We start from the raw sequence: 19,130 nt of genomic DNA, 5'->3' as shown, positions 1-19,130 counted from the left end.
CCTCTGGACTCTCCCCTCGAAGGGCACAAATCCCATCACGGGTGGCAGGGCGCCCCCCCCCCCCCCATGGCCTAACCACCTCCCAAAGTCCCCACCCCTTCATAGCATCACCTTGGGGGGTCGTTTTCAACCTGGGAATTTGGGGAGGACACAAACAGTCTATAGAAAACAGACAACTTGTAACTCCACTCACACAATGCTCAAAACCAGGCAAAAGCAATCTATAGTGTCAGAAGTTCAGCATTACCAACCCTTGGGAGGTACCGAGTGCAAGGGGCGCTGTTACACGGATGTCCACTCTGTGAAATTTCACTCATCTGTGCACTCATGACTTATGCGGTTTGGGCTATATATCTTATATTTCAATAAAAAGTTAACTAAAAATCAAAACAATACACACAAAAAACTGCAGACCCGTCCCTCCAGGCGAGAGGAGAAAGGTCACGAAGCAGTGCCAACAGTGCGACCCCATGCTTGTAACAGAGCGTGTGTACACAGAAATGGGATACACACCAACATTCATTTATTTAAAAATATTTATTGGGCATGTGCTATGTGCCGACACATAATTTATCTGGAAGACATCTCTACAACTGTACTACATGCAGAGTCCCGTCACATGCGTTTCCAGCTGCAGGTCCCGCACGGCTTGCTGGGACCCCACACTCCGCACGGTGCAGGAGGAACCAGGGCAGCAAAGGACACCATGACACATGATGCGTGAACAGCCACTTTCACAGGAGTACGAGGTTGATGCGTGTGTGTCCTACGAGTTTAGAACTAGACCTAGCTAGGGACACTGTGCCACCGACTCACCCACAAGCCAGCACTGTGGACACCTGGAGACACAGTCTACTTCTAGAGGACGGACACAGGCAGTGACGGCGGTGGGGGGCTCCCGCCCAGCACAGCGCAGCCGTCGGTGGACAACCCTGACCACGGGCCCGAGCCCACAGACGCGGGCAGCGAGAACGTGGGCCCCCGTCCCAGTGCGTCTTCGTTCGCGCGGGTTCATTCCCGCAGTGTCTGCACACTGCTTCCCACAGAACTTCAACTGTCATCTCCAGATGGGAAAGACTTTTTCTCCACCCTGAAAAAGACAAAGAAAACAAAGCAATCAAATCAGAAATCATTTCAGTATGATTAACATGCAGTACTTCCTAATAACAACTTAATATTTTACAAAAGAACATTTAGGTGCAGAAATTTTTTTAATGACAAACACTGAAACTTATAAAATTAGCATAAAACAAAGTATAAAAGAGGTATTAAAACATAAGGAGAAGCCCTCTGATTTTTTCTGCCCTACACTACCCCATGAGACTCCCCTGTCAGCAGCCTCTGTGAGACACAGGCCCCGGGCCCCACCTGGCCACAGTTTCACCGTGGGCGGGATGGTTCCTCAGCCCTCGAACCGCTGCCACGGTGGGAAGGTGACCCACACCACACGCCTACATCACGCACCACCAGCAGTGGGCCGGCCCCCAGCCCCGGCTCTCCACCGGGGCCTCCTGGACACGCGAAGGGTGGACCTTGGCTGGGCTGGGCCTCTGCCCTCACAGACTCACCTCCTCGCCCTCTGATTCCTGTTCTGCAAGTGACAGCATTCACTTCCCATCAGGAGGGTCAGAAAAATAACACAGCAGAGGAGGCCGTGTGGTCTGGCCATGGGATCACCCCAGACCCGTCTCCTAGGACCAGCGCCCCAGCACCTGACTTGACAGCTAAGTATCTTACTTTCTGCGATGTGGGGTCTTGTGTGGAAGTGACGGACCAGCTCAGCGCCACAGACATGTGCCTCCTCCACACGGGGTTTCTCTGCAACACAACCGAGCCTGTGACCACATCTCCCGTGAGGACGGAGACAGGCTCGTCCATCATGAACAGCACCTGCTTCCAGTGGGTGGTGCTGCAAGACACGGGGCATGGGGTCACCTGTCTGGAGCCGGACTCTTCAGGCTTACCCGCACGCGGGACAGACGCACCCCAGCCCTACGACCCGGACGGCCTCTGTGGGTTGCAGGGACTGAGTTACAAGCCAGGGTGGACGCAGCTCCTGGATGCTGCCCAGATTCCAGGAGGGTGAGGGCAGCTGGTGCTGGTGGCTCAGAGGACACATGGCCGGGCACAGGCCCCTTGCACCCTGGCACAGTGGGCATCTACCCAAAGTTCCCTGCTTGGTCTCTAAGCTGCCAATGCCCGAGATCTAGTCTCTGCAGTCCAAAAAAGTGATTATTCCTGTGAGAGTCAGGCGGAAGGTAAGCATGACAACTGTAACATTTGGGAGAAATGGTCACAACTCCCAAGCTTTTTAGGTTCTACCGGCTCTGAGAGCATGGCACAACTGCCTCTGCCGGACACCTGCGTGCACCCCACGGTCATGCTCACCGGCTTACCCTCCCTCCTGCCTCACCCACTGTGAGAGTCTCTCTCTGCCTTCACAGAGCGCTTGTCCCATGTCTGCACCCTGCTTGCCCCACCCCACCTGTGTGTGGACACACGGGGGTAAGACTACCCAGGCACACGACTGTCCACTGGGTTTCTCGTGTTCCTACCCTCATCTGGTGACAGCTCACATCTGTGCTGGCTGGATCTGGAAGGAAGGCTGGCCGGAGCCCCAGCCCTGCCACCTCCACAGGACACTCGGAGCACACAGCCCCTCGGCTCTGCCCCCGCTTTACCGAAGGGCATCTGGGGTCCTTCTGGGCCCACTGCCACAGCCAGCATCTAACCCAGATGCTGCTGCAACCCTCCCTGGTCCAGGGCAGTTACTGAACAGGACAACAAAGGCCCCAGAGGAAGTCAGTGTTTCCAGGGGGGCTGCTGTGTCCAGCACAGAAGCAGACGTCAGCTTCCCAGGATGCTCAAGCAAGTGAGCAGCATCAAAATGTTACTGCAAAAAAATATTTGTCTCAAGGGGCACCTGGGTGGCTCAGTCAGTGAAGCGTCTGCCTTCAGCTCAGGTCATGGTCCCCAGGGTCCTGGGTTCAAGCCCCACGTCGGGCTCCCTGCTTTGCAGGGAGCCTACTTCTCCCTCTGCCCCCTCCCCCTGCTCGTGCTCTCTCTGACAAATAGATAAAATCTTCTTTTAAGAGATTTGTCTCAAGAGGCACTGACCTTCCCCCAGAAAGTCTGAGTTAAAAGCCCCTAGAACTCTGTGGACTGTGTTTGTATGAGACCATAGGAAGCTAAAGCAGCGTCCAGGGCAACTGAAGAAGCCCAAGTCTGCTCCTCCTATGTATGCAGGGGTCAGAGGGCAGCTCAGGGAAGCCCAGTGCACGGGCGGGTGGGGCACAGCCCTGGGCTCGCCCGCCCTCTGCCCGCACACCCTGCTCAAGGCCCGGGGCAGCCCGGTCTGCAGAGCCCAGGCTAACGAGCCAGCACTGCCAGATCTCTGCACACGGCTGCCATGTTGACAACTCGCAGGCAGGCCAACCGCATCCGCTCCTCCGGGGCTGCTGTGTGGAGCCCCCACGGGAGGCGCACACTCACGGGTGCAATGGGCCCGTGCTCAGCACCAGCTGGGGCTCATCCTCCTCCAGGCTCTGAAACCGGACACTGAACCAGGCTGTGAATCCATGCAGAGTGCCGGCTTTCCTGATCTCAAAGTGCAGCTCACCTTTCATTGTCTGTTCAAGCAAACGATAAGAAAGGGACATGGTTTCCGCAAGCACGTGACGCCAGGCCGCAAGGGTCTCCCTGAACAAGAACTAGCAACTGTCCTCCGCCTGGCCCCACCTCACAGATCCCACCTCCCTGCACTGCACTCAGCAGCCCTACCGTCTAGTTCAGTAATTACGACTGCAACGTGCTAGTTTAGTTGAACACAGCAAACACCACATAAAATTTCTTCCTCCAGAAAGTATTAAAACTGGCATCATAAATTCAAATGCTGCAGATAATCAGAAAAGGTTTCAAGCAATTTGGGCATTTGCCCAAATTTGAGTGGAATACTATTTCTTCTCAATTCCTTGCATCAATAAAGTTCCAGGCTGGGTCTCTATTCTGCAAAACTAAGTGCAGAGTCAAGAGCTCAGTCCCTATGTTGTTCTGCCCATTTGAGCCCCAGCAGGGGCTTCCAGTGACCCCCACACTCTCCTGCACCTGCACCTCCCAGCACACCCTTAAAATGAGATCCTCCGGAATCCACACATGCCACCTCGTGGCAACAGGGAGTAAGTAAAAGTAAGAATTAAGAATTCTGTCATCAACAGTAGCGAAAAAAATTTTAATTGAAAGTCCTTGAAGAAACTGGATATAATTTATTAGAATCTGAAGATGCTGAAAATATTAAACATATATCTAAGAAGAACTGATGATGTTAAAGAGGTTAGCAATAAAGAAAATAATGTAAAATACAAGATACAAAATCAGAGCATAAAAAAGACAAGACTCTGGGAAAATCAAAGGCAAGTTCATAACATTCACACGGAAGTCTCGGCGTGTGCGCCGCTTACTTAATGTGAAAGGGAAGCGCGCATCTTCTCTCACCTCTAGGTCAGCAATCTGCACGGTTCTCATGTCCAGCTGTAATATGGTGCATGGTTCAGAGAGACAGTCTTCTGGTTTCAAAATGTGGTTATACTTGGGCTTCGAAAAAAACTCCTTAATTGCTAAAGATCTAGGGAAAGAGTCAAAGGCACTGCTCTGAGGCGTGTACCAACATCTCCGGCCGTGACACACACACGCACGACCACAGCACTCGCGCTTTCCCTCCAGCATTAGCAGGGATTCCAAGCCACGGCCTGCAGCACGAGGGCACCAAGGCAGGGCTGGAGGGCTCCTACCTCCATCCTCCTCACGGGGCCTGAACACACAGAAAGCAGCCTTTCCCACACGGGCAGTGCCCAGACCCACTCCGAGGCCCTCCTCCTGACATGTAGACAGGAGGTCCATGGGAGCCTCCCACGGGTCCCTCGCCTGCCTTCCCCTCATTATGTGGACACTTCATGACCTCACAGAGTAAGAAGGTGAGGACCGGACCGAAGATTGTCACAGCAAGTAAGATACTCCTGTTCTGGATGACCGGGGAAGAAACGTACTGAGCCAGCAAGCCTGCAGGCCCCCCTAGAGCCCGACTCTCAGGAGGAGCCCCTGCATACAGGCGCTGAGCCCTGCAGGGTCGTCTTGCTGTCACCCCGTCTAACCCCCGTCCGTTCCACTGCTGAACGCTGCGCTTGCCCAAAGTCACCTACCATCTACCACAGAAATGCTTCAAAAATTAAGCACAGCGCTACCTTCTGAAATAGTAATTAAAAGTCAACATTTTAAATAGAGATGCCACGATATGGACATATTTTTAATATTTTCTGATAAAAGTAATTATGCACATATAAGGAACTGGGAAAATATAGAAAAGTACAAAGAAAAAACTTGAATCTCCCATGCCCTTGATATATTTAGTCATCTTCTCCCCCGGACATATATTCATATATGTTTTTATGCAAAGTAGAAGCCATTCTGTAGACATGGTCTGTGTCCTACCGCTTTCACGGTCTCTTAATCCATCGGGTGGACATACAGCAACCCAGCCACGTTCCTTTGGGACGCTGTCTGTTCCCCACGTCGTGTGTACGGGAGCACGCCGTGGCATCGGGACAGACAGGGACAGGGGTGGACGCCGGACACCAGCCTGCAGGGCCCCCCACACCCACAGCTTTGGGCACACGGGCTCGTCCCGTCTCACCTGAAGCTGACAGCACCAACTGCTGTCTAATCTTTGTTCGTCTGGTAGGCAAAAATGGCATTTATTTTAATTTGCATTTCAATCACTAATGATGTTGAAATTTCTTTCAAATATTAAATGGTGACTTTATTTAGTTTTTGTGACTTGCTTATTCCTGTGACTTGGCTATAATTTCACTGGACATACATCTTTTTCTGACTCTAGGATCCATCAGCTAGCAACTTTTCTAAGCAGTCGCCGCCTTTTTGAATTGTATTTATGCTGCTGACACACAGATGTCAATTTTTATAGACTGAAGTCCAGTGCTGCCTTCTTTCTGTTGACTTCCCATCTAAAGCCTGACACATAGGCCCCCATGGATTCCTGTACCTGATGCACATGTTCTAAGACAAAACTCTTAAACCCATGTGAAATTAAAGTTCAATGTACAGTATGAGAGGAAAGAGGTTTCAAGGGGCCCAGCAATGGCCCAGAACACCTTGCCACCTGTGCCCTCCTGCCCCACCTCTCACGCACACGTCCTGTGCGTGTCCACCCCGTCCTGCTGCCCTGTCCTTTCTTGTCTCAGGACCACTCTGCCTTCATCCAGTGCCTCCAGCTTAGACATTACACCCGGCCACATCGGAACCTCCTCGCTGCTCTACTGTAAACCCTCCCAGCCCTGCCTGCCCATTTTCCCCTAGACGAACGACAGAACAGCCCCGCCGGGGACCTCTCCTCTCCATCCCCTCTGGGGCTCGGGCTGCGAGTGCAATGCTTCAACAGGTTAAATGGGGAAGACTTCTTACCTTTGCATTATCATCTCGTCTTTTGAATTGTTTAATAGGAACCACAAAGGCCCAGAGCCCCCCATCTGGGCATCCAGCAGGCATCCAGGCTCACCTGGCCCTCACTGCACAAGCGAGGCTTCCCGCAGATCCCGACCACTGGGACCCTTCCCTACTTTCCAGGGCTGACACTGGTGCCTCCAAACAATCAGGGCATGCTAGCTTCTGTCACCGTCTCCTTACAAAAGGCAACACCGAAAACACGAAGGCCTTATCAGCCAATCATTTTATATTACAGTCTGAAGCCCAACTGTACAAGCGTGTCCATGTGTTAAAATGAGCACAGCAATTATGCTGTGCTGGAGCACTGCTTCTTTGTAAACTGCCAGGAACGACTTCACAAATACATTTTCTGATCCTTTAAAAATGAATAGCTCTTAGGGGCGCCTGGGTGGCTCAGTCGGTTAAGCGACTGCCTTCGGCTCAGGTCATGATCCTGGAGTCCCGGGATCGAGTCCCGCATCGGGCTCCCGGCTCAGCGAGGGGCCTGCTTCTCCCTCTGACCCTCCCCCCTCTCATGTACTCTCTCTCTCTCTCTCTCATTCTCACTCTCTCAAAAAAATAAATAAATAAATCTTTTAAAAAAAATGAATAGCTCTTAGTACGAACATGTATTTGTGTCTTAACAGACCACATATTTAGAAAGGCCTTGTTTCTAACCATGACATTTTCCCCATGATATCTGAGAACTTAGACTACAAAAGCCTTGTCATTTCCCATCACATCTATTACCAGTTTGAAGGCATGAAAGCCAACCTGTGAAGTTCTTAGGCCTGTGAATGAATTCAGATCCGTGTCGTGGCAGGCCCTACAACAGAGTAGTCACTCTGTGTCTAGCAAGCCTGTGGCGCACCCAGCCAGGCGGCCAGGAACACGCGGGCGCGCACCCCGCCGCACTCACTTGAGGGCGCTGAGGTTGAACTCGTAGGCATTGTCCCAGAAGAGCACCTTGCTGCGGTAGTCTCTGTCTGCGCTGCAGGGCACCAGGTGCAGCGCGGCCGTGGTCGGCCAGATGACCCCATCCTCCTTCAGCCACACATCCCGGGCGTACAGGATCGACTCAATCATGAACTCAAACTGCACAGGAGGGAGACACACAGGGGACATGGTGACTGAGGCCCGTGCCTGTGACAGACGGTCTGGGAGGACTTACCTTGTACCCACACCAGTGGCGTCGCTGGTCCCCACCCCAGCCTGGGGTGGAGTCACACCAGCTCACACTGCACTGGGTTCACAACTGGGCCCGGCCGACAGGAGAGACCTTCCCTCTCACCATCTCTCTCAGCCCAAGTCAGCTGCGACTCCATTTTTAACAGCCCCGAAGCACTGCGGAGTTTTCACTGTCAAACCATATAAATCTGGCCTCTGGGGTATTCTCAGAATTTTCATAACCCTGTAAGTTGACTGAGATCACTTCTTAAAAACATGAAACATTAAAGCAGGCGTGCCACGGAGGTTCATGTGGTACTTAAGTCGTAAGAGCAGCTTAACACCACCTCACACCCTCAGACCGCAGCGGACAGGTGGCATGTGATGCCTGAGATGGGGAGCGGGGGCTGGTAGCAGCCCCAAGAAGCCAGTCTTTGTGTCTGAACCAGGGAGTGTGCAGGGAGCGTACAGGGAAGACCAGAAGGGCTTTTTCTTAAGTAACTTCAGGCGGTTTTTATTACAGAAGTAGTTTATGTTTAGTATGGAAAAATTTAGAAAACTCAGAAAAGCACAAACAAAAATAAAAGTCATGAGTAAACCCAGCATCCAAAAGGAACCATTGTTTGCTTGGCAGCTTATCCTCAAGGACTCTTCTTCACATACACACACATGCACACATGTGAAAATTATATACAGATAATTTTTAATTTTATTTCGTTAAATTACCAATAGTCAGTCAGTCTACAAATTTTAACACTTCTTTGGATCTGTGTAACACAACCACAATCAGGGTACAGAACAGTTCCATTACCCCAAAACACTCCTCGTGATATCCTTTGTGGTCACCTCCTCCCACCACCTCCAACCTCTGGAAACCACTAACTGGCCTCCCTGTGGCTTTGTCTTTTTGAGAATGTCACATAAATGGAATCATATAGTACACACTCTTTTGAGACTGGCTTCTTTCACTCATAATATTAACTTTTTCATAGGCTAGAAGGTTCTGCCCTATGCTTTCTATCCTGTTCTGTGTCTCTCCTTGTTAGAGCATCACACTGTTTTAATTACTCTATGTGACTTTAATGATGCCACTGCAATGTCTCTGGGGTTTGTCCATGATATTTCTGTATCAGTAGTTTTTTTTTAAAGATTTTATTTATCTGACAGAGGAGAGCACACGTAGGCAGAGAGGCAGGCAGAGGGAGAGGGAGAAGCAGGGTCTCCACTGAGCAGGGAGCCCGACACGGGACTCGATCCCAGGACCCTGGGATCATGACCTGAGCCGAAGGCAGCCCCTTAACCGAATGAGCCACCCAGGCGCCCCAGTAGTTCATTCTTTATTGCCCAGTAGTACCCCACTGTGTGGATGTACCACAGCTGCTCATCCAATCACCTGTTGAAAGACACTTGGGTTGTTTCCAGTTTTTTGGCAATTATAATTGGAGCTGGTATAAACACTCACACACAGGCTTTTGTGTGAACACAGCCTGTTTCCCCAGTGTCCATACCTTGAAGTGTAATTACGGGGTTGTAGAGGAAGTGTAGTTGTAACCCTACAGGAAACTGCCAAACGGTCTTCCAGGGTGGCTGTGTCACTACTGAGTTTTAGCTGTCCATGGCACGTGGTGTTACTACAATTTTGGCCATTTCAATAGGCGTGTAGTGGTACCTCGTTACAGTTTTAGTTTGTATGTCCCTGTTTAATGTCTTTTCACATGCTTATTTCTCATCCATCTATATATACTTTGGTATAAGGTCTCTATTCAAGTCTTTTGCCCATTTTTCACTTAGGTTGTTTACTTTCTTCCTGCTGAATTTTGAGAGTTCTTTGTATATTCAGGATACACATTAGATATGTGATTTGCAAATAATTTCTCCTAATCTTACCATGGCTTTTCATTTTGTTTTACAGAGCATTTTTAATTTTGATAGTCTGGCATATCAACTTTTTCTTTAATGGATCATGCTTTAAGAATCAACTAAAAACTCTTTGCCTAACCCATGAAGATATTCTCCCAAGATTTCTTCTGAAAGTTTTATAGTTTTATAGTCTATGTTATTAGATCTAGAATCAATTTTGAATTAACATTTTTGTAGAAGGTATGAGGCTTAAAAATGAAGTTCTTTTCTTCTTTCTTCTTTTTTTTATTTCACATATGGATGGCCAACTAACTGCCAATATCTTCTAATGAAAAGACTACCTTTTCTCCATTAAACTGACTTTGCTCCCCTGTTGAAATCAATTGAGTATAGTTTTAGGCATCTATTTCTCCATCTCATTCCACTGATTTATGTGTCTGCCCACTGATATGGCACTGTCTTGACTACTGTGCTGAGTTTGTAAAGTCAGGCGGCATGTAACTCTTCCAACTTTATTCTTCTTTTTATCAGCCAGGGTGCCTGCACACCTTGGTTGTTTAAGCGTCTGCCTTCAGCTCGGGTTGTGATCTCAGGGCCCTGGGATCGAGCCCTGTGTCGGGCTCCACACTCAAGCAGGGAGTCTGCTTCTCCCTCTGCCTCTGCTGCTCCCCTCTGTGCTCTCTCTCTCTCATTCTCTCTAAAATAAATCTTAAAAAGAAAAGACAAAAGATAACAAATGCTGGCAAGAATATGTAGAAAAGGGAACGCTTCAACATTGTTAGTGGGAACGTAACAGCCAGTGTGGAAAACAGTACGGAGGTTCCTCAGGAAGTTAAAACTGGAAATACCATGTGATCCAGCAATCCCACTTCTGGGTTCATATCCAGAGGAACAAAATCATTATCTAAGAGGCGCCTGTGCTCCTAAGTTCACAATAACCAAGATATGAAAACAACCTAGGTGTCCACTGATGGATGAATGGACAGAGAAAATATGAGATATGTATGTGATGCATGTGTGATACACAGCACAGATACACACACACAATGGAGTATTACTCAGCCATGGGAAAGAAGGAAATTCTGCCATCTGCAAACCCATGGATGAAGCTAGAGGGCCTTATGCTAAGGAAAAAAGCCACACAGAGATACACAAATACTGCATCATATCACTTATATGGGAAATCTTAAAAAAGAAAATTTTAAGTTGAACTCATAGAATCAGAGAGTAAAAAAGCAGTTACCAGGAACTCAGGGGTGAGGAAAACAGGGAGACATTGGTAAAAGGATACAAACTGTCAATTATAAACTGAGTAAGGTCTGAGTATCTATTACATACCGTGGTGACTACAGTTGACGATGCCGTCATTGTGAGGTGACAGATGTGCTAACTCAGTGGGGCAGTGGGTGAGGGGAAGCTGTCGATAATGTATACAAATATCAAGTCATCATCCTGCATACTTTACTATCTCATGACTTTATAATTATACCTCAATGCAAGTGAAGAGAGACAATAGGATTATACATAAAGAAAGCTTCAAGAGAGATTACAACTGAGAAATATTTTTTAAAGTTGGAAATGGTCTACAAAGTGAATATAACATCAATTTATGAAAATATGAATCTTGTTCACATTATCAAAGCATGTTCATATCAGGTTGTAAACCAACAGGCGTCTCAGCATTAAATTAATTCACCCTTAATTTTTTTTTAAAGATTTTATTTATTTATTTAAGAGAGAGAGAGAGAGAGAGAAACAGCATAAGAGGGGAGAAGGTCAGAGGGAGAAGCAGGCGCCCCGTTGAGCCGGGAGCCTGATGTGGGACTCGATCCCAGGACTCCGGGACCATGACCTGAGCTGAAGGCAGTCGCTTAACCAACTAAGCCACCTAGGCGCCCTAATTCACCCTCAATTTATGCTCATTAAATTCCTTAACTTTAGAAGGGGGCGGAGCAAGATGGCGGAGGAGTAGGAGACCTGGATTTCATCTGGTCTCAGGAATTCAGCTGGATAGGGATCAAACCATTCTGAACACCTACGAACTCAACAGGAGATCGAAGAGGAGAGTAGCAACAACTCTCTGAACAGAGAAGCGACCACTTGCTGGAAGGTAGGACGTGCGGAGAAGTGAATCCGAGGCGATGTTCGGGAGGAGAGACGGCGGGGGAGGGGGCCTCTGGCGGCCGCTTCTGGCAAGTGCTAGAGCCGCGGAGCACAAAATCGGAACTTTTAGAAGCCGGCTCCGCTGAGGGACGTCGCTCCAGCGGCTAAGCAGGGGGTGGAACCCTCGCAGGACAGTGTGGTCTCAGGACCCTCGGGGTCACAGAAAGACCGGGGGTGCCTGAGTGCGGCAGAGCCCCCAGGTATCGGAGCGGGGAAGCCGGCTGCAGAGATGGAGCTGAGGCGCAGGCTCTCAGCTCGGTGTTGCCATAAACTGTGATCCGCGGCACAGTCGGGCCACTGCTCCTCCAGCAGGGACCCAACAAGCGGCAGAGCTGGGGAGACTCCCCTTCCTCCCCCGGGAGGAGCGGCGCGGGAGTGCACCGCAGGGATCTGCTGGGTTTGGAGACTCCACACGGGGTTGGGTGCCAGAGATAGAAACGCTCGGTCACAGGCCGGGTGAGCACGGAGTGCGGCCAGAGACCAGGGACAAGGGAGTGACTGCTTTTCTCTGGGGGCGCACTGAGGAGCGGGGCCCCGAGTTCTCAGCTCCTCTGGGCGGAGATTGGGAGGCCGCCATTTTCACTCTCATCCTCCAAAGCTGTACGGAGCTTGCAGGGAACAAAAGCTCTCGAGAGCAAACCCGAGCAGATTACTTAGCCTGGACCAGGCAAGGGCAGGGCAGTTCCGCCTCCAGCAAAGACATTTGGGAACCCGGGAACAGGCCCCTCCCCTAGAATATCAGCAAGAACCACCAGCCAAGACCAAGTTTACTGATCAATGAGAATGGCAGAAACCCAGCGCTAGGGGAATACTGCACATAGAATTCATGGCTTTTTTACCATGAGTCTTTAGTCTTTCAGTTAATTTTTTTTAACTGTCTTTTTTTTTAATTTTTCTTTTTCCCTTTTTCAACCAACATCTTATCAATACCTTTTTTTAAAAAGATTTTTTATTTATTTGAGAGAGAGAGAGAATGAGAGAGAGCATGGGGGGGAGGGTCAGAGGGAGAAGCAGACTCCCCGCTGAGCAGGGAGCCCGATGCGGGACTCGATCCCGGGACTCCAGGATCATGACCCAAGCCGAAGGCAATCGCTTAACCAACTGAGCCACCCAGGCGCCCATTATCAATACCTTTTTTAAAAAAATTTTTATTTTTCATTTTTAGAGGCATATTCTATCCCTTCATGGTAGTTACCCTTATTTTTAGCATATATATATAAGTTGTTCTCTCTTTAAAGTTTTGAGATACAGTTTCTTCTAACAGATCAAAACATACTCTAAATCTCTAGTGTATGGCTTTGTTCTAGTCTCCTGCCTGATCACATTCTCTCCCCTTTTTTTTTCTTTCCTTTTTTTTTTTAAATCCTCTTCTTTCTTTTTTCAAACAACTTATCAATTCCTTTTATAAAATTTTTTATAATTTTCATTTCTTTAAAGGTTTTATTTGTTTGACAGAGAGAGCACAAAGCAGGGGGAGTGGCAGGGAGAGGGAGAGGGAGAAGCAGGCTCCCCAACTGAGCGGGGAGCCTGATGCAGGGCTCGATCCCAGGACCCCGAGATCATGACCTGAGCCAAAGGCAGACACTTAACCGACTGAGCCACCCAGGCGCCCCTATAATTTTCATCTTTACAGTCATATTCTATCCCTTCATCGTATCAACCCTTATTTTTGTACATATATAAGTCTTTCTTTAAAATTTTGGGAGGCACTTTCTTCTAACAGATCAAAATATACCCAAAATCTAGTGTGTGGCACTGATCTATGCACCAGCCTGATCATATTTGATCATATTCTGTTTTTTTGGTTTTGTTCTGTTTTTGTTTTTATCTTTAACTTTTTCTTTTTTTTCTCTTTCTTCTTTCTTTCCCTTTCTTTTCCCCTGGTTTCAGGTGTTTTCTGATTTATTTAGAGTATATCTTCTAGGGACGTTGTTACCCTGTTAGCATTTTGTTCTCTCATTCATCTAGTCTCCTCTGGACAAAATGACAAGATGGAAAAAAATCACCTCAACAAAAAGAACAAGAGATAGTACCGACTGCCAGGGACCTACTCAATACGGACATTAGTACGATGTCAGACCTAGAGTTCAGAATCATGATTTTAAAGATACCAGCTGTGCTTGAAAAAAAGCATGGAAGTTATTAGAGAAACCCTTTCTGGAAAAATAAAAGAACTAAAATCTAACCAAGTTGAAATCAAAAAGGCTGTTAATGAGGTGCAATCAAAAATGGGGCACTAACTGCGAGGATAAATGAGGCAGAAGAGAGAATCAGCGATATAGAAGACCAAATGATGGAAAATAAAGAAGCTGAGAAAAAGAGAGATAAACAACTACTGGATCACGAGGGCAGAATACGAGAGATAAGCGATATGATAAGACGAAACAACATTAGAATAATTGGGATCCCAGAAGAAAAAGAAAGAGAGAGAGGGGCAGAAGGTATATTGGAGCAAATTATAGCAGAGAACTTCCCTAATGTGGGGAAGGAAAGAGGCATCAAAATCCAGGAGGCACAGAGAACCCCTCTCAAAATCAATAAAAATAGGTCAACAACCCGACATCTAATAGGAAAACTTACGAGTCTCAGAGACAAAGAGAAAATCCTGAAAGCAGCTCGGGAGAACAGATATGTAACCTATAACGGTAGAAACAACAGACTGGCAACAGACCTATCCACAGAGACCTGGCAGGCCAGAAAGGACTGACATGATATATTCAGAGCACTAAATGAGAAAAATATGCAGCCAAGAATACTATATCCAGCTAGGCTGTCGTTGAAAATAGAAGGAGAGGTAAAAAGCTTCCAAGACACACAAAAACTAAAGGAATTTGCAAACATGAAACCAGCCCTCCAAGAAATATCGAAAGGGGTCCTCTAAGCAAAGAGAGAGCCTAAAAGCAGCATAGACCAGAAAGGAACACAGACAATATACAGTAACAGTCACCTTACAGGCAATACAGTGGCACTAAATTCATATCTTTCAATAGTTACCCTGAATGTAAACGGGCTAAATGCCCCAATCAAAAGACACAGGCTATCAGATTGTCTAAAAGAAACAAGACCTATTGATATGCTGTCTGCAAGAGACTCATTTTAGACCCAAAGACACCCCCAGATTGAAAGTGAGGGGGTGGAAAACCATTTACCATGCAAATGGGACACCAAAAGAAAGCTGGGGTGGCAATCCTTATATCAGACAAATTAGATTTTAAACCAAAGACTGTAATAAGAGATGAGGAAGGACACTATATCCTACTTAAAGGGTCTATCCAACAAGAAGATCTAACAATTGTAAATATCTATGCCCCTAACATGGGAGCAGCCAATTATATAAGGCAATTAATAACAAAAGCAAAGAAACACATTGACAACAATACAATAATAGTGGGGGACTTTAACACCCCCCTGACTGAAATGGACAGATCATCTAAGCAAAAGATCAACAAGGAAATAAAGACTTTAAATGACACACTGGACCAAATGGACTTCACAGAACTTCAGAACATTCCATCCCAAAGCAACGGATTACACATTCTTCTCTAGTGCCCATGGACCATTCTCCAGAAGAGATCACATCCTAGGTCACAAATCAGGTCTCAACCGGTACCAAAAGATTGGGATTATTCCTTGCATATTTTCAGACCACAATGCTTTGAAACTAGAACTCGATCACAAGAGGAAAGTTGGAAAGAACTCAAATACATGGAGGCTAAAGAGCATCCCACTAAATAATGAATGGCTCAACCAGGAAATTAAAGAAGAATTTAAAAAATTCATGGAAACAAATGAAAATGAAAACACAACAGTTCAAAATCTTTGGGATGCAACAAAGGCAATCCTAAGAGGAAAGTATATAGCAATACAAGCCTTTCTCAGGAAACAAGAAAGGTCTCAAATACACAACCTAACCCTACACCTAAAGGAGCTAGAGAAAAAACAGCAAATGAAGACTAAACCCAGCAGAAGAGAAATAATCAAGATCAGAGCAGAAATCAATGAAATAGAAACCAAAAGAACAGTAGAACAGATCAATGAAATTCTCACCAAAATACTAGCCAACAGGATCCATCAGTATATTAAAAGGATTATTCACCATGACCAAGTGTGATTTATCCCTAGGCTGCAAGGTTGGTTCAACATCCGCAAATTAATCAACGTGATACAATACATTAATAAAAGAAAGAACAAGAATCATATGATCCTCTCAATAGATGCAGAAAAAGCATTTGACAAAGTACAGCATTCTTTCTTGATCAAAGCTCTTCACAGACTAGGGATAGGGGGTACATACCTCAATATCATAAAAGCCATGTATGAAAAACCCACCGCGAATATCATTCTCAATGGGAAAAACTGAGAGCTTTCCCCCTAAGGTCAGGAACGCGGCAGGGATCTCCACTATCAACAATGCTATTCAACATAGTATTAGAAGTCCTAGCCACAGCAATCAGACAACAAAAAGAAATCAAAGGCATCCAAATCGGCAAAGAAGTCAAACTCTCACTCTTTGCAGATGATATGATACTTTATGTGGAAAACCCAAAAGACTCCACCCCAAAACTGCTAGAACTCATACAGGAATTCAGTAATATGGCAGGATATAAAATCAATGCACAGAAATCAGTGGCATTCCTATACACCAACAACAAGACAGAAGAGAGAGAAATTAAGGAGTCGATCCCATTTACAACTGCACCCAAAACCAGAAGATACCTAGGAATAAATCTAACCAAAGAGGCAAAGGATCTGTACTCAGAAAACTATAAAATACTCATGAAAGAAATTGAGGAAGACACAAAGAAATGGAAAAACGTTCCATGCTCATGGATTGGAAGAACAAACATTGTGAAGATGTCAATGCTACCTAGAGCAATCTACACATTCAATGCAATCCCCACCAAAATACCATCCACTTTTTTCAAAGAAATGGAACAAATAATCCTAAAATTTGTATGGAACCAGAAAAGACCCCAAATAGCCAGAGGAATGTTGAAAAAGAAAAGAAAGGCTGGCGGCATCACAATTCCGAACTTCCAGCTCTATTACAAAGCTGTCATCATCAAGACACTATGGTACTGGCACAAAAACAGACACATAGATCAATGGAACAGAATCGAGAGCCCAGAAATGGACCCTCAACTCTATGGTCAATTAATCTTCGACAAAGCAGGAAAGAATGTCCAATGGCAAAAAGACAGTCTCTTCAACAAATGGTGTTGGGAAAATTGGACAGCCACATGCAGAAGAATGAAACTGGACGATTTCCTTACACCACACACAAAAATAGACTCAAAATGATTGAAAGACCTAAATGTGAGACAGAAGTCCATCAAAATCCTAAAGGAAAACACAGGCAGCAACCTCTTCGACCTCAGCAGCAGCAACTTCTTCCTAGAAACATCGCCAAAGGCAAGGGCAGCAAGGGCAAAAATGAACTATTGGGATTTCATCAAGATAAAAAGCTTTTGCACAGCAAAAGAAACAGTCAACAAAACCAAAAGACAACCGACAGAATGGGAGAAGATATTTGCAAATGACATATCAGATAAAGGGCTAGTATCCCAAATCTATAAAGAATTTATCAAACTCAACACCCAAAGAACAAATAATCCAATCAAGAAATGGGCAGAAGACATGAACAGACATTTGTCCAAAGAAGACATCCAAATGGCCAACAGGCACATGAAAAAGTGCTCAACATCGCTCGGCATCAGGGAAATCCAAATCAAAACCTCAATGAGATACCACCTCACACCCGTCAGAATGGCTAAAATTAACAAGTCAGGAAACGACAGATGTTGGCGGGGATGCGGAGGAAGGGGAACCCTCCTACACTGTTGGTGGGAACGCAAGCCGATGCAGCCACTCTGGAAAACAGTAATGGAGGTTCCTCAAAAAGTTGAAAATACAGCTACCATTTGATCCAGCAATTGCACTCCTGGGTATTTACCCCAAAGATACAAATGTAGGGATCCTAAGGGGTACGTGCACCCTGAAGTTTATAGAAGCAATGTCCACAACAGCCAAACTGTGGAAAGAGCCAAGATGTCCATCGACAGATGAATGGATAAAGAAGATTTGGTGTATATATATACAATGGAATATTATGCAGCCATCAAAAGGATTTGATCTTGCCATTTGCAACAACGTGGATGGAACTGGAGGGTGTTATGCTGAGTGAAATAAGTCAATCAGAGAAAGACATGTATCATATGATCTCACTGATATGAGGAATTCTTAATCTCAGGAAACAAACTGAGGGTTGCTGGAGTGGTGGGGGGGTGGGAGGGATGGGTTGGCTGGGTGATAGACATTGGGGAGGGTATGTGCTATGGTGAGTGCTGTGAATTGTGCAAGACTGTTGAATCACAGATCTGTACCTCTGAAACAAATAATGCAATATATGTTAAGAAAAAAAAGAAGAAGAAGATAGCAGGAGGGGAAGAATGAAGGGTGGGAAATCGGAGGGGGGATATGAACCATGAGGGACGATGGACTCTGAGAAACAAACTGAGGGTTCTAGAGGGGAGGGGGGTGGGGGGATGGGTTAGCCTGGTGATGGGTATTAAGGAGGGCACGTTCTGTGTGGAGCACTGGGTGTTATGCACAAACAATGAATCATGGAACACTACATCACAAACTAATGATGTAATGTATGGTGATTAACATAACAATAAAAAAATTAAAAAAACTTTTGAATATTGCCAAACTTTTTGTGCATTAATTGATAGAGTCATGTGAGTGTTCTTTTGTAGACTGTTAATACAGATTACATGGACTTATTTTTCCATACTGAACCAGCCTTGATTTCCAAAGCTAATCTCTTCTTTGTTAGAATGTTATTCTAACTGCAGGATTACATTTGCTAGTATTTTTGAGGGTTTTTGCATTTATGAACATGAGTTATTAGGTTGCAGTTTTTGGTTTGGGTTTGGTATTAAGGTAATGCAGGTCTCACCAAATGAGCTGGGACGAGCCTGTCCTCTCCCATTTTGTGAAAGACATTGTTCAGATATGGCCTTATTTCTTCCTGAAATGTGTTTGCAGATTTTGCCAATGAAATAATTTAGGCCTACAGATTTCTCTTCTGAAGGTTTTCAACTCTAAGTTCAATATCTTTATCAGTTATTTCATTATTCAGGTTATCTACTTCATTGTGAGTTAGTTGTGGAAGTTTGCAGTTTTCAAAAGAATCGATCTTTTTCATCTAAGTTTCTGAAGCTACATATGGAGAGAGAGACAGAGGAGGAATAACAATGAACTCGAGATCAGGTCAGTGTACTTCAGACTCTGGTCCTCCTTCCCAACACTCCTGCTTCCATGTGCTTTCCAAGTCCTCAAACAGCGTCTCCCTGCACCCTGTCTTGGACCTGCGTGGAGCACTGGGCGTTACGCACAAACAACGAATCATGGAACACTGTATCTTGGATGTAGTGGATCTA

The 19,130-nt window shown here is 46.2% G+C and overlaps 1 protein-coding gene across 1 annotated transcript in view; it reads right to left on the bottom strand.

The window, feature by feature from the left end:
- Window positions 1-517: 517 nt before the first annotated feature.
- Window positions 518-19,130, bottom strand: part of PRMT2 (protein arginine methyltransferase 2) — a 35,919-nt gene continuing 17,306 nt past the window's right edge. Inside the window, exons 7-11 of the mRNA XM_027586136.1 lie at window positions 7,415-7,590; window positions 4,492-4,621; window positions 3,493-3,629; window positions 1,738-1,909; window positions 518-1,090 (exon numbers count right to left, since the gene is read on the bottom strand). Of these exons, the coding sequence (XP_027441937.1) occupies window positions 1,058-1,090; window positions 1,738-1,909; window positions 3,493-3,629; window positions 4,492-4,621; window positions 7,415-7,590 (648 nt within the window). The 3' untranslated portion in view covers window positions 518-1,057. The remainder of the gene's footprint in view (window positions 1,091-1,737; window positions 1,910-3,492; window positions 3,630-4,491; window positions 4,622-7,414; window positions 7,591-19,130) is intronic.

The sequence above is a fragment of the Zalophus californianus genome, chromosome 1, assembly GCF_009762305.2.
Source record: "Zalophus californianus isolate mZalCal1 chromosome 1, mZalCal1.pri.v2, whole genome shotgun sequence".
Taxonomy (NCBI): domain Eukaryota; kingdom Metazoa; phylum Chordata; class Mammalia; order Carnivora; family Otariidae; genus Zalophus; species Zalophus californianus.
The sequence above is the reverse complement of the archived record's forward strand: the minus strand, read 5'-3'. Positions and strand labels throughout refer to the sequence as shown.